We start from the raw sequence: 22479 nt of genomic DNA on the forward strand, positions 1-22479 counted from the left end.
TCACCAAATTTTCGTACGCTTCTATTGGGCATGGCCTTAACTAACACATATGCTTGTATCTAACTAGAGTTACCCAGAATCATACGAAAAACAGGCCCTTTTGTAGAAAAATTCCACAAAAATACTGCACCATCATATCCTGACATCCATTCTATTACCGTCCCATAGACATCACCCCCTACTGGCCACGAGCCACTACTGCTCAGATATTTGATTGCCACTATTCTTGAACAAAGTCTTTTCCCCTTTAACTATTTAGCAAGAAGGCAACCAGCTTTGTTTTGTTCTGAATAATATCTCATTCACAGTGTTATTAACTGATCTTGTGATTTTTTTTTTTAGTTTGGCTATTGTATTCTTGTAACAATCCCACTTTATTCCAGGACCAGTGGGTTATTTCCATCTACCCACCAGGACTTTATAGGAAGCCTCAAACTTCGTGCCTCCCTCCCTGCCATGGGTGTTCACCTCCGCTGGCCAGCTGCCTCCTCCCAACTACACTTCTCTTTGAAAAGTGGGGAGCAGCAGTTCTTGCACATGGCTCACAGCTGACCCGGAAGCCTTCCCTCTGTGGGGGGCACAGAGCACGGTGCTGCCGGGTGCCACGCCTCTGGCGCCAGTCTCCCTTGCTATGCCACTTCACAAGCAGGTTCTTGCGGAAGATAGCTTTTGAACGGTCTAACACAAGGGTAGGCAATTCCGGTCCTTGAGAGCCGGAGCCATGTCAGGTTTTCAGGGATATCCACAATGAATATGTACGAGATGGATTTGCATGCACTGCCTCCTTGAGATGTAAATCTATCTCATGCATATTTATTGTGGATATCCTGAAAACCTGACCTGGCCATGGCTCTCGAAGACCGAATTGCCTACCCCTGGTCTAACACATTAGTCCAGCCAGGAGCTGGACAAACAGACCGGGGATTTTAAATTACAGTCCACTTGAGGGGGCAATACTTTCAAAATAGAACAAAACGCAGGTTTAGAAACAGCAGAGGAAGGAGGAGCAGCTGCATCTGCTGCACTGTTTAAAAGATAGTAACATTCACTTGCTTAGTAATCAGTTTAAATAAGTTTGACCAGCTTACTAAAAATCACCTTTTAAACCAGGGGTCTCAATCCCTCCTTGAGGGCAGCAATCCAATCGGGTTTTCAGGATTTCCCCAATGAATATGTATGAGATCTATGTGCATGCACTGCTTTCAATGCATATTCATTGGGGAAATCTTGAAAACCCAACTGGATTGCTGCCCTCAAGGAGGGACTTTGAGATCCCTGTTTTAAATCCAAAGTGTTGCCGAGTTGTTGTTTCTTTTTTTCCACTGCATGGATAAGCTAGTCTGTTTTGACTGCCCTCTAGCTGGCATTCTGCAGGGAGTCCCCGCGCTGACGTCTTCTCCCTCTCTGCTGGTCCGCCCACACAGGAAGAATGAAAGATGTCAGCAGGGGACTTCCTGTAAGCTGATAGCAGCTGTGGCAATCAGAAAAAGAGGAGGTCTGCTGTTAAGGTAGTCCAGGATCTTGCAAATCCTACCTTTTTTTTTAAAACCAGGATTTTAATAATGTTTGGAGATCCTGGTTTTACCTTGTTACCTTGCCGATGACGGTGGGGGGAGAGGGACGCTTCTTTCCCCTTGGAAGAAGGGCACCTTTCCCTTCCTGCAGTGAAGTAGAACCCTCAATGAGGATCCTGGAGATCCTGCAAATCCTGGTTTTTTACCCAGACCCGAAGTTGCACTCTGTGGTGACGTCCTTTCTCGATTCGTTTCTTTTTTTTCAGGTTTTCGCGGGAGAAAGGGGCGGAGCCCCGGTAACAAGAAAAGGGGGCGTGGGAAAATCGCGTCCTTGGCAACGCGTCTGTTTCCTCAAACTAGCTTGATAAAGTCAATCGCACAATCTTGGCGCGCGGTATCGTAGCTCCCTGTCAGCTTTTTGGGCTACTCCGGGGAGAGGAACAAAACTAGGGCCCTTATGGCATGCTCCTTTCCGATGACAGTGTAGTTCTGCTGTCTCTCTTCTGCTGCTTTTTTCTCTCGGGTACCAATCCTGTCTTCGGGATGTATGACCGGGCTCCTCGGCCTTTCTCTGTTCCTCTGGGTTGCACGGAGGCAAATATTGGACCCGGGTCCTACGATGTGTGGGCAGAAACTGTCAGACGCAAACCAGGTAACTTGCAAGATAGATTGAGGAGAATAGCTCACCGGAACTTGCAGTTTTTAAGTGCATCGAGGTACTATGAATTGTTCTGTTTTGCTGCACTTTGAATACCATCTGTAGTGTTTCTGCTACTTCCTTCTCTTAGAAATTAGTAGTAGATTTTTCTGCAGGGTATACGTGTAATCAATTTGTGCATTTTCTTTGGCAGGGGTGGATGCTAGTGAATTTTATTTGTTCCCGGTGACATAAAGGCTTATATACTTGTGGTCAGTTTGGAAAAATAAGCTAAAAACTAGCAAAATGTAGTTAGTTGTCAAAGAATACAGTATAGTAGAACAAATCAGAAATACTGTAGATAAATGATAAAGTTACTGATACCAGGGGGTGCTGAAAAGTTCTCAGCCCAGCCAACTTCCTAAATTCTGAGTGTTATGTTGTCTCTGTAACTGAAAAGAGTGTTATTTTATTTTGCAAAATGTCAGTTTTGCAGAATCATGTTATGTTTTGACATTATTTCAGATCATTGATTGAACCAAGTGTGGAGCTCCAAGCCGTCATGAAGTTCCTATTCCTGCAGAAGAAAACTGTAAAGGGAATCCATGAATCTATAATGCAAACAATGAGAAGAAGATACTCAAAACATACCGTGCCTTTAATGGTGGTTGTTAAACCGGCTCCAGCTGGTTTAGCGGGGCAGTATTTCAGAATGGCTCACCGTGGTCTTTTCTGAGCTTCCTAGCAGTCTCTGACTCTGCCATGCAAATGTAATACAAGGTCATTAATATTAAAATAGTAGTAAAATGTGCTCATTAAGAAGCACTCTGGGCAATTCTCTATCATCGCCAGGTGATTCTCTAACCTTGTTGAGCACTGATCGGTAGGATGGATTTCCACTTCCTGCTTCTGCTGGGGTCCCCTGACACCCCCGACCTCCTGACAACCTCCCAACATACCTGGCAGGAGGGATGCCTACTCCCTTCCGCTGCCAGGGTCCCCTGTCCCCTCCCCCCCCGACAACCCCCGTTCCTGTACCTTTAACACAAAGTCTTGCTGGAGAGATGTCTTCTCCCTCTGGTTGGCAGGCCCACCTCTTCAAAATGGCAGGCCTTCCCCTTCCTGGTGCATCCTGGGATGTGTCAGGGAAGGGCCTAAGTCTCTGATTGGCCCAGGTGCCTAAGGCCCCTCCCATGGTTTGTAAATGCTGACATACATTTTCAGCTGAGATAACCACCCCCAAATCCTGTGACCACTGGTAATAAAATTGCAAATGGTCATACTCTGGTAAACTTTCCTGTATAAATTTGTGATGATGCCACAGGGGGATAGTCTGTTGAGCATCTAAGTACAGATCCTTTTTAAGAGTCTCCAACACCTCCAAATTTAAACGCACATAGTGGCATAGCTGCCAGTAACCAAAGAGACCCAAGCCAAAACTTAGTAGCCCAACATTGAAAAACAGCTGACATCATACCCGGCACAAAAGCAGGATTGCGTATAATAGACAACAAAAGGGAGGCATCAGCCCTCAACTTTAACAAGGCACAGAATCAGTGCCAGGCCTGCCGAATAGGAAAGTACACCTAAATTTGCAAAGCAGAGTGCAAGGGATACAAGGGAGCATGCAACACTGAAGTGGAGAGGAGACAGTAATTGCATTTCCACCGGAGTAAAAGAAAAATGAAAAATAGCTCTATGCCAGTCATTTATATGGTGAAGTTGACACGCCCAAACTAATGTGAATATTCAAAAGACCCAGGCCTCCCTTGTCCCAAGGCAACGCGTTCAAAATATTACGCACAGAAAATAGGAACAGATAAAATAAACAGTAAAGAATTGTTCAAGCTGGTAAATAGGTTAACAGACACGACTAGGGTTCTGAAAAAGGAAAATGAACTCACTCCATCTTCTGAAATTCTTGCCGAATTCTTTAATGATAAAATTATTGCATTGAGAGCAACTATACCCCAGACCGTAGCTGATTTTGAATTTCAATCTGGATTTCAGAAAAAGGAGCCCGATGTTGATATGTTCTGGGACCATTTTGAACTTCCTAATTGGCATCAAATCTTAACTCTGTTTAACAAATATACCAAATCAAATTGTCTATTGGACGAATGTCCATCAAAACTCATGAAAGATGCAATACCTGAATTTAAAAAGGATTTATATAATTGATTAACTATTGCACTACAAATGGGGACAATTTATGAGGAAATGGGACATATTTTGATTACACCTATCCCCAAAAATCAAAAAGCATCAATTGCCCTGAAATCCAACTACAGGCCTATAGCGAGCATCCCACTGTTTACCAAACTCCTGGAGGGATTGGTTAACTTAGAATTAATGAACTATTAGATAAATTTAACATTCTCAATGAACATCAATCAGGATTTAGAAAAGGTTTTAGCACAGAGACAGTTTTAGCTTCAATTTTAAATCATTTATATGGTGTTTTTAGTACAGGCACTAGTGCCTTAATTTTACAATTGGATTTTAGTAGCGCTTTTGATTTGGTTGACCATGAAATAATGCTACATTGCCTGGATGCAATGGGACTCTCGGGAAGAGTCTGGAACTGGTTTCAGAGTATCCTGACGAAAAGAACATACCGAGTGGTCTGTGATGGAAAATATTCTTGCACTTTGAGTAATCCATCTGGGGTACCTCAGGGTTCCCAGTTGTCTCCCACGTTGTTCAACATCTACATTTCACCCTTGGGACATCTACTACAGAAATTGAACTTACATTTTTATATATACCCAGATGATATCTTAATTCCTTTAAACAACATAACTAATGAAATTTTAGAACAAATTTCTCAAATTATGACTGAAATAGAACAATGGACAATCAATTTTAAATTGAAATTAAATACAGAAAAGACAAAACTTTTTCTAGCAAGTCCAAATGATAAAATAACTGCACAATCGCTTCATTTAAATGGTCATGATTACCCAATTTCAAAATCGATCAAAATTCTAGGAGTCATTTTAGACTCCCATTAAACAATGGTAGAACATACAAATTTCGTGATAAAGAAGTGCTTTTTTGCACTATGGAAATTAAAGACCATCAAAAATGATTTTGATCCTCCATTCTGTAGCCTATTGGTGCAAGCACTAGTGTTATCTATATTGGACTATTGCAACATTGTTTATTTGGGAGTACCAAAGAAAATATTGAGAAAGTTGAGAATAGTGCAGAACACGGCTGTTTGTCTGATATTTGGGCTGAGGAAAAATGACCATGTCAGTCCTTATTATCGAATGCTGCACTGGTTGCCAGTAGAAGCACGAGTAATATTTAAATTTTCTTGTATTTGTTTTAAGTTGGTTTGGGGACTGGCCCCTACCTACCTTTTATCTCATTTTGTGCTATTCAACCCTACCAGGATAACCAGGAATTGCAATTTATTTACCTATCCTAGGATCATTGGCTGTAGTTATAGGTCTTTTTTGGATAGGATGCTAGCATTCCAAGCAAGCAAACAACAGTCCTGGCTGGGCAAATATATTAGCGGAACCATGCAATCCTACAGCGCATTTCGAAAAGGGATTAAGACTGTACTATTTGATAATTTCATTTCTTAACTGAAGTTTTAATTTTAACAATAATTTTATACTTTAGATAACATGTTGTACTTTTATTCTCAATACTTTGTACTTCGCTGATTGTCCAGTTTCTCTTCTGTATAAACCTCCTAGAAGTCATTTGATTGTTGGAGGTATAGAAGAATAAAGTTATGTTATGTTATGTATAAGACAATCTAGGCTTTTTACCATTCCATAAAAATGTATTTATTGCACGGACTATACATTTGTGTAGAAATCGTTAGAGGCAGCATTTGAAATAGGTATAACCAAGATGTTAAAAGTATCATAAAGAGAAACCCTACCCATTAAGGACAAAGGTTAAGATTGACAAATGGACAACTTGTGCTTCATATCTTGCAGCTGCCATCAACATTCAGGGAGTATAGTTTAGATAGGTCAGTTGGTATCCATACACCTAAATATTTGATAGCATCTGCAGTCCAAGTTAAAGGGAACTCTCCAACCCACTGCTGAGGAAGAGTAGGATCTAATGGGAGAACTACAGATTTTTGCCTATTAAGCTGGAACCCAGAATAAAAAGTAAATTCACCCAAGACACCCAACAGAGCCGGAACAGAGGAATGCACAAACCAGTAAGATATCATCCGCAAAAGCCAAAACCTTCTCCGCCCGCCACTCTCCCCACTCTTGCCACATCTGGATCAGCTAAAAGTATACGAAGAAGAGGTTCCAAATAAAATAAAAAGAGCAAAGGAGAGTAAGTGCATCCTTGATGGATACCATGGTGGATCGAAAAAGAAGTCACTTGACCATTAACTATCACTGCCGCTGTTCTGAAGGTCCTTAATAAAACTATGATAAAATACTAAATATAATAATAATAGGTTTTGTGATGGTGACCCTTAAGTGATAGTTTGAAGCTATAAGGTTTTTGAGACCTCTATGGAAATGGCACTTTGCAGGACCAGAGAGTGGACCCTGCATAGTCTAAGAGGGCACTGACATAGCACAGAAAAAGTAAAGGCTACCACTGACATAATAACTAACCTCTGTTATAGAGCAGCAGAAGTTGGAACTGGAATTGTGTAGTGTGGTAGAAAAGGCTGTTACCATTGCAGAGCCTATAAGGCTATTGACAAATACTCGACAATGCATAGCAGATAAGGGTTCTGAATGGACCTCACTGAAAAGGCTGATACCACCTTGTGGCCCGTTAGGATGGCACCACCATTGCTGCAAGAAGAAAGCTGCCATCATACAATGTAAATAATGCTGCCCTTATGTAGAATATAAGGAAGCTGGCACTGAGTAACATATAAGGAGATCTCTACTATGCTGCATATAAAGAGGCTGCTTCTAGCAGTGCAAAAGAGAGGCTGACACACTGCAGCATAAAGCAAACTAAAAATAAAGTCCATAAAAAGTTATTAAGATGGTTTTTGGAAAATCCATTACTTATTTCTTGGATAACCAACATAAAATCTGTTTTACTCTTTTGGGATCTTGTCAGGTACTTGTGACCTAGAGCGACCGCTGTTGGAAAGAGCATACTGGGCTTGATGGATCTTCTGCCTGTCCCAGTATGGCAACTCTTATGTTCTTATCAAGATGCTACTATGTTGCTATATATTAGGGTAATGCTGCATCCATGGAGACTACCATCATAGAGTATAACGGTGTCAGGTCAAAAGCGTGCCGGGACAAAGGCGCGAGCAGACAACTGAGTGCAGTGTGGAGGCGCGCGCCGAAGAAAAAGACTGTTTTTAGGGGCTATGATGGGGGGTATGGGGGGAACCCCCCCACTTTACTTAATACAGATTGCGCCGCGTTGTGGGGGCATTGTGGGGGGTTTGGGGGGTTGTAACCCCCCACATTTTACTAAAAACTTAACTTTTTCCCTGTTTTTAGGGAAAAAGTTACGTTTTCACTAAAATGTGGGGGTTACAACCCCCCAAACCCCCCCCAACGCTGCCGCGATATGTATTAAGTAAAGTGGGGGGGGCTCCCCAACAAAACCCCCCGTCGCAGCCCCTAAAAACAGTCTTTTTCTTCGGCGCGCGCCTCCGTCTTGCGCTCGGTTGTCGGCGCGCACCTTTGTCTTCCGCGTTACTGTCTATGAACCGAGTATAACGTATACTGTATCATGTATTTTTCGAGGACAAGCAGGCATAATATTCTCACATGTAGTTTATATCATCTATGGAACCTGGTACAGACACTAACTACCAAGTGCACTGTCACTTCAAGTTTCAAGTTTATTAGAAATTTGATGAATCGCTTATACATAAATTACTAAGCGAATTACATTAAAATCCAAAATATGCATACAATATATAAATTAAAAAAAAATAACTACTCAGAAAAGGGGTTAGACCAACAGACAAAACTGGATGTGAGAGGAATGAAGGGATAAAGTTACAATATTAATAATTTTGAAAAGAGGGAAACAAGAAAGGGAAAAAACATTAGGAGGGGTATCTTTTTTATTTTTTATTTTTGATAAAGAGTCTACTGCACTGTAACTATTCCAATCAGAGGGTAAAAGCATCTTTAAACAAGAAGGTTTTTAGATTATTTTTAGAATGGCTAATGTCTTTTTCGTCTCTTATATATTGGGGTAGAGCAGTGATTCCCAACCCTGTCCTGGAGGAACACCAGGCCAATCGGGTTTTCAGGCTAGCCCTAATGAATATGCATGAGAGAGATTTGCATATGATGGAAGTGATAGGCATGCAAATTTGCTTCATGCATATTCATTAGGGCTAGCCTGAAAACCCAATTGGCCTGGTGTTCCTCCAGGACAGGGTTGGGAACCACTGAGAATTCCAGACTTGGGGGGCTACTATTGAAACTATATCATGTCGTCTAGTGCCGATCACTATGCCGATCTAAATGAAGATTGGTGGTTAGTGACTATGGATATAACTGCATTGTATACAATGGGGGTAATAATAAAAAAAAGTCTAAAAAGTGTCCTAAATGGCTACTTGGATGATCAAAAAGCCTGATCGTCCAAGTACCCATAACCAAAGCTGGTTTTTAGACGTATCTAAGAACAGCTTAGGCCTTTCCCCTGCCTCTAGACGCACAGAGAGAAAAGAGGTGTGTTTAGAGGAGGGGAAAGGACGGGCAGTGGGAGGGAGGTTGGCCGACCTACACCTAGCATACAACAGGTATAACCAAAACATTTACAGGTTGCCTAGTCGGCACTTAGACCTTTTTGATTTAGACGTAGTCAAACCAGGTCTAGGTGCTGAAAAAGGGGCCGCTGAGCTGATGGCCGCTGGCGCCATCAGTTCAGCGGCACGGCAACCTACCCACCGCAACCATCGTGGCAGGAGAGATGCCTCATCTCCCCTACCGCGATGCCATCACTCCTCTACCCGAACTGCCGTGACCCGCGGCAGGAGAAATGCCCTATCTCTCCTGCCGCGGGTCGCGGCAGTTCCAGTAGAGGAGTGATGGCATCGCGGTAGGGGATATGAGGCATCTCTCCTGCCACGATGGTTGCGTTAAATGTGGCTGCATCATGGGCAGAATCTCACACAATTCCTCCTGATGAAATTTGTAGGGCGGCTACTTGGTCTTCACTTCATACTTTTACCCGGTTTTACTGAGTGGCGCGTGCTGATGCCATTTTTGGGACCTTGATTTTAAGGGCAGGCTCTTCTGTCCCTCCCTAGTTACCATGGCTTTGGTACGTCACCTAGGGTATGGATTCCGGAAGGATGTAACAGAATGGAAGATTAGGTTTCTACCTACAATAATCTTCCTTCTGTTAGTCCCTGGAGGATTCCATATGACCCACCTTCTCTGTGTACATTCAGTTGTTGATATAGCCTGCTCCTTTCTTCCTCGGTTACTCTCCGTACAGGCTTGAAGATTTTCCAGCCAGCTGGAAGATCCTGTGGGGAGTTTTCTGTAAGTATTCTCATTACCAAAGGCCTTTTGTGGGGTGCTAGTTGCACACAGTTGGTTAGTTCTACATTGTTCATCATTATTTTTTCTGAGTTGCCTTTGTGCCTGTTTAATACATATTGATATTTTGCAGAGCAAACCAGCTCGTGAATTACTTGTGTTGATAGGGATTTTCCCCTGTACCCCTTTGTCCTGGATTTACAGGTAAGTGCTTGGCTTTGGGACTGAACTGATTCTACTAGTAGGGGGAGTACAGCATGTGTTCAGAAAAGATGTAGATTCTGCAACACCCAGACTGCGGGTTGGGCTTGAACACCTCCAGGTACTAACAGAAAGAAGATTATCGTAGGTAGAAACCTAATCTTCCATTATTTCATCTCATTTTTCATTAGTCATTGACACTCCTTTTTATAAAACCGCACAAGAGGTTTTTAGCACCAGCTGGCATGTTGAATGCTTTGCGCTGTTCTGATGCTCATAGGAACTCTATGACCGTCAGAGCAGCGCAAAGCATTCAGTGTGCCGGCTGGTGCTAAAAACCTCTTGCGTCATTTTGTAAAAGGGGGAGGGGGGAGATAAATTTGATATATATGCTTAAACTTGTCCATTCTTTCTCTTGTTTGAGTGTCCTGAGCTAAGGGAAGTTGACAGTGTATAAAAAAATCTTTTTGGTGTTATCACCCTTAATTATTTTGAAAAGTTGGTTCCTATGTCACAGAAAGGGCTGAAGGTCATTCATGAGAAGACAGATTTTCTCCTGATTATGGAATTTCCTCCCCTGGGTTGCATATATGTAGACAAAAACTTTCTAGATAAAATAATTTTTTTCGCCCTTCTTTACTGAATGTTGATTTGAGCTCTGGGCAGTTGAAGCAAACTATTTTCAAAGAAAATGAGGTTTTAAACTAGAGGGTATACTAGTATAGACTGAAGTAACAAGGGTTAAATGAAAGTAACATAACAAAATATTTCTTCACGGAAAGGATAATGAATGAATAAATAACCTACCATTAGAGATGGGGCAAAGCCAGAAACAAAGAGAACCTGGCATGAGCACAGAAGATTCTTGGTTGAAAAATAGTAAGGGGAAAGCCTGAGATCAGTTGGTCTGTGGCAAGACAAAAAAAGGAAATTATGCAGATGGAATGGGCTGCTTCTTTTGTTATATCCAGTTACTGTGCTTCATATATACTGTAATTATTATTATTATTATTTTTTTTTTTACTTCAGGTGGAAATGCTCCATTTCTTTCTAAAGTACACCGAAACTTTGCGTTTCAAGTCCTATCAACTGTGACTGTTGCCCCAGGACCAGGCCACTATGATGTTGAGAAAGTTCAGGTAATTTGTAGATATAGCAAGTGGAAATATAGGTCCCCTTTTATCAAGCTGAGTTAGTGTTTTTATCGCTGGCTGCTGTGGTAAAAGCTCTGACACTCATAGGAATTAATGAGTCAGAAATGGGAATTGTGGTATATTTGTTTTTATGTTAAATATCATATACTTATTATGTATTTTTTTCAATTTCTTAAAATGAGTAGTATAATTTCAGAAGAATGTTTTAATAGTTCTGAATTTTCTGAAAAGAATTTTCAGCAATGAAAGGAGCAGGTTGCTTTTTTACTACTGCTTTTTAACATATTTATTGATAATCTAGAGATGGGAATAACTAATGTGAAAATTTGCAAGAGGACTTTGCAAGACTGGAGAAATGCAAAATGATGCATGTGGGAAAGAGGAATCTGGTCTGTAGCTATATGATGCAGGGTTCCACATTAGGAGTCACCACCTAGGAAAAGGATCTAGATATCAAGTTTCAAGTTTATTTAAATTTGATATACTGCCTATCACAAGTGTCTAAGCAGTTTACAAACAAGTTAAAAACTTATAAATAAGTTTACAGTAAAAAGTAATATACAGTGGAACCTTGGTTTACGAGCATAATTTGTTCCAGAAGCATGCTCGTAAACCAAATTGCTCGTATATCAAAGCGAGTTTCCCCATAAAAAGTAAGGGAAACTCGCTTGATTCGTTCCCCCCCCCCCCCACCCCCTCTGAGGCCAGTGGCACTGCTCTACCCTCGAGAACCGGCATTGCTCCCCCCGCTCATGAAGGCCCCCCGTGTGATACGCCAGCCACCCCGCGATCCGCCATCCCGCCCATGATCCGGCAATCCCCCCCCCCCCGCTCACGTCGCCCCGCCCCGTTGCTATCCGGCATCCCCCACGCACCCATCCACCCACCCGAACACATCGCTTACCCCCATCTGGCACCAGGCACTGGCACAAATGTACAGGACATGCTGGTGCCGGTGCCCGAAGATCTGCCGTTCTTTTTGCTGGGCCTTGAGCATCCTAGAATCTCGGAGATCCTAGAATCTCAGAGAGAGCAGGAACTCGAAGGCCTTGAGCATGCGCAGATGCTCAAGGCCCAGCAAAAAGGACGGCAGATTTTTGGGCACCAGCACCGGCATGTCCTGTGCGTTGATGCTGGTGCCGGGTGCCAGATAGGGGTAAGCGATGTGTTCGGGTGGGTGGATGGGTGCGTGGGGGATGCCAGATCGTGGCGGGGTGGGGGACGCGAGCGGGGGGGATGCCGGATCGCGGGGGGAGGCGCTCGTACATCGAGGCAAGCTTGGTTTCCGAGGCACCGATTTTGCGAATGTTTTGCTCGTCTTGCAAAACACTCGCAAACCGGTGCACTCGTAAACCGAGGTACCACTGTATACGATAAAAGATGGAGAGAGGTTACGATGAAACCCTCAGTCAATGTTCAGCGGTGGCTAAGTCCTAACATTCTATTAGGAAAGGAATGGAGAACAAAGATGAAAATACTATAAAGCCTTTGTATTGCTCTATGGTGCGGCCGCGCCTTGAATAGTGTGTGTAAAATTGGTCACTGCATCTCAAGAAAGATATAGCAGAATTAGAAAAGGCACAGAGAAGGGTGACGAAAATGGTAAAAGGGATAGGATGACTTCCCTCTGAGGAAAGGCTAAAGCAGCTTGGGCTCTTCAGCCTGGAGAAGAGACTGCTTAGGGGAGATATGATAGAGGTTTATAAAATATTGAGTGGAGTGAAATGGGTAGTAGAGTGAAGGGGCTACTATCGTATGTATTCAAATATAAATAGAAGTATCCTTTTTCCCCTACAAAAAAAAAGGGGGGGGGGGAGAAGGTTGACTCGAATATAAACCGGAGGTTAGAAATTTGGGTTATCATGGTGAGCCAGTCTAAAAAGACCGCTCACCTTCCCTCCCCATCAGCTTTCTCCTAAGTCACTAAACATAATACAAATGTCTATGATACATATATCCCAAAGCTAACATATTCACAGCAAGGCCCCTACATAGGAAAATGCAACTACAAGCAACCGCAAACTTAAATAAATGTAGACAAAAATCAAATTTAAACCTCATGCAGTTCAACACCAGAGAAAGAGAAACGGCACTGTACACTTTGGAAAATAAAAGAAAGCAGTGTAAATTTACAGTAAAACTGCATTTTCTGTTCATGAAATTAAAAATAAAACTATTTTTTCTACCTTTGTTGTCTGGCTATTTTATTCATGTTTATCCCAGTTTCTACTTTCTTCTGTCTTTTCTTAATTTTCTTTCCGGGTCTTCAGTCTATCTACCTTTTCTGTTATGTCCCTGTCTGAGAAAAGGACGCAGTCCCATGGTGCCTGCTGCTTCACAGAGAAACTCTTGTTAACGTTAAGCAGCACTTTAAAGTATTCTCAAGAAATAAGAAGTGAAGTCGAATCAGAAATCCGATTCTTTCATGCTGGTCAATAATTCCTTTGAACATATTTTTTGGTTTCCTGAATCAGCGATTGAAAGGTGACACGTCAGAACCATTAAATATATAAGTGCTCCATCTTTTTTCAAGGGTTCACAGCCATTCGCACGCAGGACAAAGCCCGGTTTACTTAATAGTGTTCGCGCTGCCGTTGGGGGGGTTTTGGGGGGTTGGAACCCCCATTATAGAGGAAACGTAACTTTTAGGAAAAAGTTAAGTTTTCTGTATAATGTGGGGGGTTGCACCCCCCACACCCCCCCAACGGCAGCCAACGGCAGCACGAACAGTATTAAGTAAAGTGTGTGGGGGGAGGTTCCCCCCACACCCCCCGTTGGAGCTCTTTAAAATTAACTTTTACAGCGGCGCGCTGGAGTCTTGCACACAATTGTCTGGGCTGAAATGTCGGCACGGCTTTGTCCGGCGCGCTTTTGTCCCGTCACCATTTTCAAAAGTTGTTTAGAGACTAAGAATAACACAGCATTTCACATTGAAAAATCGTATAAGCTAAAAAGTGTGGAGGATCATGCAATGATTGAGTGATGAGGTGGTCGAGGATTTTCAGCTCCGTTTACTCCTCCAGGTCTCTGAGCAAAATCCTACCATATGTAAAGCTCCTGATTGCTGTAAAAGTATATATTTGATAATTATGGGAAGTTCTTTTTGATGTTACATATTGAGTTTTTTACTTCCCTTTTTTGATACCTTTTTGGTATATTTCCCCCATTTATTTGATTTTTGACTGAGTTGGCATAAAATATCAGTCAGCCTCCACCGCAGCACTAGATCTCAGACATCAGATTTTGTCAATTGGCCACTACCTAAGCAAACTCTACCTCAGACTGGGATATACTCCACAGTGGTGGTGTTTACAAAAGATCTGATGAAATGTGGATCATTTTGTAAAATATGTATAAGGATGTGTAAGAGTGCACATGTATTTGGCTTCACATACTATAAAGGCAGCCGTTATACAAATATACATCTTTAAAAAAATGAGAAGTGTAAATTGGTTAGCTTCTACGTGGAGCTAACTTCCACATGTAACTAAGAAGAGCAGAGAGGCAATGTAAAAGTTATAAAAAAATTTTAATTCCTTTCTTTATATAAAATTCACCAGAAGTTTTATGTGTACCAGATAAGGATTGCATATCTATCTTATTATGCTGAGTTCATTAACTCTTCTGCTAACCCTACATGTTTAATGTACTCTCTTGTACCATGCATTTTTCTAAACCATTGACATGTAGAGTTCCTCGAAGGCTCAATTCTTTCATCTCTTTTTAAAAATATTTTTATTAGTCTATAGATCTCTTTGCCTCCTCCCACAGCCGCTAACTTCCGCTTTTCTGCTCCAGACTATATGCCCCCAATTTCCTGGAATTGGATGCTTTCCTTATCGATTGGGATTCTTCTAATCTCTTTCATAGGGAGGACTGTACTCAGATTTCACCATGTTCCTCATAGCACCTCCTCGGCCATGTCAAGTGTGTTTCCCACTTCTTTTAGACCTCTCAGCCCAAGAACCCTGCCCCTTACAGACATTCCCAATGCTACTGACACAGAATGATGGATCTCTCTTTCATCTGAACCCTCTCTCATTAGCACTCACAGCATGAGTCTAATCTAATCTAATCTAAAACTTAGCTTTATATACCGAGTCATCATTCAAGAAAGCTTGCCTCTGTTTCAATAGTTAACTTAAAAAATCGGAAAAGACGGGGAAACAAGATGGCGGTGGCGTGGTAGCAGCCAGGAACTTGAGTTCCACATACCTTGTGATTCTTCAATCTGAGCAATTTTTTTGCCAGCGTTTTATCTTTCTCTCCTAATGAGAATTATCATGCCTCACACGAAATGCAAGGGGTCCGTCCGACTGGAGCCTCCTACAACCCTTCTTGCCTCCTCCAAATTGAATAAAATTTTATGTTGATGCTCACTAGAGTCTAAAAAAAAAAAAACATGCAAAATTTTTGGGCTGGAACTCTATTGGTTCAAAACTTACAGGCAGCTGAATGCAGGTCATCTGCAGAGTGCAATGCTCCACATAACACAAAAAAGCCACTTTATCTAGGCACTGCAGTCCGAAAAAACCTGTAAGGGGACTGACATTTTTTGGATTAGTACAACTCTGGAGGACCTTACCAGACTAGCACCTAACACAACCTTTGGTACTAAGTTCCTGTACAAAGTTTGGAACGTAACATGAGCTTGCCTCCAATTTTTATGGGCCAGCAAACAATGTGAAAAATGTTACAATACGAAATTTAAGGCCTATTTTGACTCCTCATTGTTCCTTACCTATACTTTGATTCAGGCCATAACTGGACCAGTAGTTATGGCCCATGATGTACATCTAGGTTTTGCACTAGAAGGATTTGCAGCCATTTGGAAGCAAAGATATAATTACATAAATACGTGATGTCACTTTTTTAAACAAAGTTTAACATTTTTTGGGTGCAAATATCTCTATTGTGTAGTTTTTAATTTTTAACTTTTTTAGGTCATTTGAAAGAGCATATTTTTTGCTACAAAAGTCACCCTGTTTCATCTTGTACCCGGCTTTGCTTTGGTCAGAATTAAGTTCACATGCATCACTTACATGTGTGGATACACTGTTATACAGAGCCATCTTTGGCGCACTATTGTGTAACACGCAAATCAGCTAGAGATGTGACATTTTATAAAGCAGCTAAGCTTGTTATGCTTATCGTGCTTTAAGCTTATGACACATCTTTGCTCAGGCATATTTTCATAAATTAGCCATCAAAAGGTCATAGTCAGTACATTTTTGACATTTATCATTTGCTGGCTGTTCAACATCAGCAGGAGTTAAGCCACTAACAGCTGCAATTTGATTAGCAATGGCCCCTTGGGCTTCACTGAATTTGCACTTGGCATAACTCAAAGAATTTTGCCTGCTAATCCGCTGAATTTTTAAAGGGGGAATGCCAAAAGGTTTAAAGCTGGCTTTGAAGTTTTCAGCATGGGGTCATCACTACCAGAATCAGATCGAGAACCTTCTACTTCTTCCAACTTTGCATTAAGGTCTTGCCTACAGTGTGGCCAAAGATTTTGGTCTGGTTTAAAATCTTGTTTTGTATTAGCTTTCAGACGATCAGCTGTAGCAAAGTCAGTTGATCACAGACCTTTGACATTTCTGTGATTCTGTTTCCTGAAGGGATTACAGCATGATTTCTGTAGAAATTCAAATTTGATCAGAATCAAAGCTTCATGGTAAGAACAAATATAGTGTTTCCCCGTGAATTCGCGGTTCATGGACTCGCTCATTCGTGGTCTGCTCCGACTGCCTCTTCCTGTAGTAAAATCAGGCTACACCAATCAGGAGCTGACCCCCTCCTTTGCTGACGCACAGCGTGGGCCCCAGCGCTCAAAGGACTTCTGTGAACGTTGGATCAATCGCTGCTGGCGGCGGCGCCAAAACTCACACTGCGCGCCAGGAAAAGAGGGGGTTAGTCTTAGTAGTATAGGGATACAACTTCTTTAACCCCACACTGACTACAAAATAAATAAAAAAAGACTTTTCCTCTCTTTTAGCTCTGGCAGGATACACATTTCAAATTTTACATAATGTAATCACAAAATAGAAAATATAATTATTTTTCCTACCTTTTGTTGTCTGGTCATTTTGCTTTTAATCCCAGTTTCTCTTTCTGATTTTGTCTATCTTATAATTCTCTTTCCAGTGTCTGCTGTCCATTTTTTTCTCCTCTCTTGCTCCAGTCTCTGTCTCTAACATATTGATTTTTCCCTTTCAACATTTCTCCTTTTTTCTTTTCTTCCTCTGTTCACTCAAATCTTGCCCTCTTTCTCATCCTTCATCCTCTTTCTCATCCTTCTCCTTTTTAAATTTTCAGCTACCTATCAATTTTCCATCTTCTTTTATTCTGTAGCTATCCCATTTCCCAGCGTTCTATTTCCTTCTATCTCTCATCCTCTCTCCTCTTGGTCCAACATGTTGCTCCCTCTCTTTTCTGTTGTTCTTCTTCCCTCCCCCCATGATGCTGAACAATGAGACGGAGGGAAAAAAAAAAGAGATGCTGCATCTCTCTCTCCCTTCCACCCCCAGGCCTAATATTTCTCCCTCCCTTCCATCTCCAGATCCAACTTCTCTCCCTTTCTCTTCCCAACTGCCCCCATCCCATCTCTCCCCCTGTCTGCGTGCCTCCCTCCCTCCCCCCCAGGTCCACCATTTCTCCCTTTCTCTTCCCAACAGTTCCCCCTTCAAGTATCTTTTTCCCTTTTCCTCTACACTACCCCAGGTCCAACCTCTCTCCCTTCATCTCACTCTCCTCACAGCACAGCTTGCCTTTCCCTCCAGTGCCGAACCGTCTCTCCTCACAGCCCAGCATGCCTTTCCCTCCAGCGCCGGTCCCTCTCTCCTCACAGCTTGCCTTTCCCTCCAGTGCCGGCCCCTCTCTCCTCACAGCCCAGCATGCCTTTCCCTCCAGCGCCGGTCCCTCTCTCCTCACAGCCCAGCTTGCCTTTCCCTCCAGTGCCGGCCCCTCTCTCCTCACAGCCCAGCTTGCCTTTCCCTCCAGCGCCGGCCCCTCTCTCCTCACAGCCCAGCTTACCTTACCCTCCAGCGTCGGCCCATCTCTCCTCCAGTGCCGGTCCGATGTTGCCGCCAAGCCAAGTAGTCTGCCGGCCTCAGCAATTCGGCAGTGTTGTACATAACTCCCCCTCCTTCTTTTTGTCTGCCATGGTCTGTCGCCAATGATGCGCAACTTCCTGTTTCTGTCCGGGTGGACCACGGCAAATGGAAGGCAAGAAGGGGAGCCAAGAACAACACTACCGAAGCTGGCAGACTTTCCGGCATGACGGCGATGTCAGACCGGCGCGGAAGGGAGGACACACTGGGCTCTGAGAAGGGAAAGTTCGGGAACATGGTTGCGGGCCACATAAAAAGGCCAGGCCGGCCGGATTCGGCCCACGGGCCTTGTGTTTGACACATGTGATCTAAAGATAACAATAATAAAAGAATGTGAAACGAACCAAGGAACACAAGAAAACAAAAGTGATGTCTATTAAACAGTATAAACCCCCCAGCTATTTTGTAGAAAGGAACAGATGGAAATAGAATGTCTATGTCATAGTTTTATCAAGATAAATAAAACATCAGGATGGGCTAGGACCTGTCCATCAAGGTAGCCATTGTACCATAAAGGGTACAATGGTGTCATAGGCCAGAGTATGTTCCTAAAATCTCTGCCTCAACACACTACTAACAGACATTTTTATATGACATCACAGTTTCTTGCAAAGGTGATACCTTTCCATGTCTAGGCTTGTATGCAGTAAATAACACAGCACAACCTAATGTCCATTTTGAGGGGTCATTTATAAAAGTACATGGCAAAACAACATGTATCATAAGCTAAAAGCACGGTAAGCACAAGATTAGCTGCACTCAGTGGCGTACCAAGGGGGGGGCGTGGGGGGCGGACCGCCTCGGGTGCCAAGCCCTGAGGGGGTGCTCCCGATCCGGTCCGGTTCTACCCCCCCCTGCGCCGGGTGTCGCGTTTGGAAACAGCCTGCAGCAAGATCGCGATGCTAGCGATCTTTGCCTGCTTCGGCTGTTTCCTCCGCCACGGTCCCGCCCTTCCTCTGACGTCAGAGGAGGGGCGGGACCGCAGCGGAGGAAACAGCCGAAGCAAGCAAAGATCGCTGGCATCGCGCGATCTCGCTGCAGGCTGTTTCCCCAGGGAAATGTAGCGTGGAGGCCGGGGGAATGAGCAGTGCTTCGTGGTGGTGGTGGTGGGGCCGAGCGGTCCTTCGAGGTAGTGGGGGGGCAGCAGGCCTTCAGGGTGGGGCGGGCAGGCAGACCTTGTTGAGGGGGGGAGACAGGCCTTCAAGGGGGACAGGCAGGCCTTCGGGGGGGTGACAGGCCGTCGGGGGGGGGCAGGCCTTCGGGGGGGACAGGCCTTCAAGGGGGACAGGCAGGCCTTCAGGGGGGGTGCAGGCCGTCGGGGGGGACAGGCCTTCGAGGGGGATGCAGGCCTTCGTGGGTAGTGCAGGCCTTCAAGGGGGGGCAGGCCTTCAAGGGGGGTGTAGGCCTTCGGGGGAGTGCAAGCCTTCAAGGGGGGGCAAGCCTTCAAGGGGAACAGGCAGGCAGGCCTTCAAGGGGGGGGACAGGCTTTCAAGGGAGGGACAGGCCTTCTAGGGGGGTGTAGGCCTTCGGGGGGGTGCAGGCTTTCGGGGGGGGGTGCAGGCCTTCAAGGGGGGGACAGGCCTTCAGGGGGGGCAGGCCTTCAAGGGGAACAGGCAGGCAGGCCTTCAAGGGGGGGGGCAGGCCTTCAAGGGGGGGGACAGGCCTTCAAGGGGGGTGCAGGCCTTCAAGGGGGGGACAGGCCTTCAAGGGGGGGCAGGCCTTCAATGGGGGGATCAGGCCTTCAGGGGTGGGATGCTGACATTTAAGGGGAGGACAGGCTTTCAGGGGAGGGGGGCCCTGGTGTAGAAGTACACGGAGGGAAGGGGGAGGGGTTCAAAGAGACGTGCATATGCTGGACTTTGGGTGGGAAGAAATAATGGGTCTGAAAATAGAGGAGAGAGAGAGAGAGATGATGGACATGGGTTTTAGGGAGGGAAGGAACAGAAAGGGAGAGAAGTTGGACACAAGGGATGGTGTGGAGGGAGGGGGGCTAGAGATACTGGTTAGAAGGGTAGTTGGGAAAAGAAAGGGAGAGATGGTGGACCCTGTGGTGGTGGGGAAGGAGGGAGAGCTGCTGGATGAAAGGGTAGTTAAGAAAAGGTGGATCTGTGGAGGAAGACAAAAAAAGGAAAGATGCCAGACATCCGGGGGAGAGAAGGGAAACGGAAGGGGAGGACAGAGATGGCAGATGGATGGTTAGCACGGAGAAAGAAGAAAAAAGGAGACCCTGGCAAGCAAGTTATCAGAAGACAACCAGAGCCTTGGACCAACAAGATTTGAAAAATAACCAGACAACAAAAAGGTAGAAAAACTAATTTTATTTTCTGTTTTGTGATTACAATATGTCAGATTTGAAATGTGTATCCTGCCAGAGCTGGTGTTAGACCGCAAACGTGAGCTAGGATTTAACAGAGAGAGGAAAAGTCCTTTTTGTTTCTTTATTTTATTTATACCATAGTGCCAGTGTGGTTAGGAGAAGCCAAAGGGGGGTGAAAAAGCTATAAAATAAACCCACCAGGATGTTTGAAAAAAACACCCAATTGGGCAGGAAAATCGAATCGATAAACCAATTCAATAGGCTGAATCGAATCAAAATTTTTTTTCCTGAATCTGGCAGCACTAGTTTGTGCTACTGTCTTAGACTTTAGGACCTGGGATTGGGGAGAGATGGCATTCTCAGTACTTTATAATGCAAGTGAAATGAGGATTTGGTCAGATTTTTGAAGAGTCTGCACTCTGCAGAAGAAAAATATTGTATAGGCCAGGGACATGAGTGGGAACTTTTCTCTCTTCTATTTTTGTGAATGGAAAGGCTGAAAATGTCAGAGAGTTCAGTTAAAATATGTGCTTTATAAGAAAATATAATAATGTGTTTTATAAAGTTTATAGCATTGCTGGCCTACCCGGTGAGGTGTTCCTAGTGGTGGTGGTGGCAGTGTGTCAATGTGTTGAGAGGAAGAGGTGATCTGGGAAATTCTGCTGAGTAAACTCCGGGCCCATTTCCAACCCCCAGTTAGTCCACTCCACTCAACTGGTTCACACACTGAGTGGGTCTTTGGATGTTGTTCCTGGGTAGTTGTTTTGGGATCTCTTCCAGTGGTTTGTCAGCATCTCCTTCTGGTCCAAGGAAGGAAACTTTATTAACCTTAGCACTGACCTACAGAATATGTTTGTAACAGCGCTGCTTGTGTGGCATTAGTCTATGAAGTGATCGAAAGAAAAAACCAGACCTTTGCACATTTTTGCACTATATGGTAGGTATATGAGGAGATTCACATTTCCTGCACAGCTAAGTCCGTGTGAAGTTACCTTGTGCTGTATTTGACATCTAGCAAAATCTCGGTTTGGAAGGAAAGATCTCAGTTTAAAAATGAAGTGGCCAGAAGTTATGGTAAAAGCAGATAGCGTAGCTGGTTTTAAGAAAGGTTTGGACAAATTCCTGGAGGAAAAGTCCATAGTCTGTTATTAAGACATGGGGGAAACATCTGCTTGCCCTGGATCGGTAGCATGGAATGTTGCTACTCTTTGGGTTTTGACCAGGTACTAGTGACCTGGATTGGCTTCCATGAGAATGGGTTACTGGGCATGATGGACCATTGGTCTGACCCAGTTAGGCTATTCTTATGTTATGTTTTCATCTGTAGGGGCCTTTGTTTTCACTTCTTATTTTAATGTATTTTTTTTTCTGAGAACTTATCAGTGTTTTTTATAATGGGAACAAAAATGGAAGAGAATTAGAAACATAGAAACATAGAAAAAAGCAGCAGAAAAGGGCTATAGCCCACCAAGTCTGCCCATTCCAAGTATCCCCTCCCCTGAATTTACTCCCTTAAAGATCCCAAGTGAGTATCCCATTTTCTCTTAAAATCCGTCACGCTGCTGACCTTTATCACCTGGAGTGGGAGTCTGTTCCAATGATCCACTACTCTTTCGGTGAAGAAGTACTTCCTGGAGTCACCATGAAACTTCCCTCCCCTGATTTTCTGCGGATGCCCTCTGGTGGTCGAGGGTCCCATGAGCCAGAAGATATCATCTTCTGACTCGATGCGTCCCGTGATGTATTTATATGTTTCAATCATATCTCCCCGTTCTCTTCTTTCCTCAAGTGAGTACAGCTGCAATTTTTTAAATCTTTCTTCATACGTGAGATCCTTGAGCCCTAAGACCATCCTGGTGGCCGTTCGCTGAACCGACTCGATCCTCAGCACGTCCTTTCGGTAGTGTGGTCTCCAAAACTGAACACAGTACTCCAAGTGAGGCCTCACCATGGCTCTGTACAACGGCATCATAACTTCAGGTCTCCTGCTGACGAAACCTCTGCGGATACACCCCATCATTTGTCTTGCCCTGGAGGAAGCCTTCTCCACTTGATTGGCAACC

At 43.9% G+C, this 22479-nt stretch overlaps 1 protein-coding gene across 3 annotated transcripts in view; it reads left to right on the forward strand.

Annotated features, from left to right (window-relative positions):
* Nucleotides 1-1773: 1773 nt before the first annotated feature.
* Nucleotides 1774-22479, forward strand: part of STPG2 (sperm tail PG-rich repeat containing 2) — a 538570-nt gene continuing 517864 nt past the window's right edge. For all 3 annotated transcript variants that reach the window (XR_004540512.1, XM_033957447.1, XM_033957456.1), the window contains exons 1-2: nt 1774-2166; nt 10863-10972. Coding sequence is in view for 2 of the 3 variants with exons in the window: in XM_033957447.1 (XP_033813338.1) it covers nt 1977-2166; nt 10863-10972 (300 nt within the window). In the remaining variant the exon portion in view is untranslated. The remainder of the gene's footprint in view (nt 2167-10862; nt 10973-22479) is intronic.

The sequence above is a fragment of the Geotrypetes seraphini genome, chromosome 1 (assembly GCF_902459505.1).
Source record: "Geotrypetes seraphini chromosome 1, aGeoSer1.1, whole genome shotgun sequence".
In the NCBI taxonomy this organism is placed as follows: Eukaryota; Metazoa; Chordata; class Amphibia; order Gymnophiona; family Dermophiidae; genus Geotrypetes; species Geotrypetes seraphini.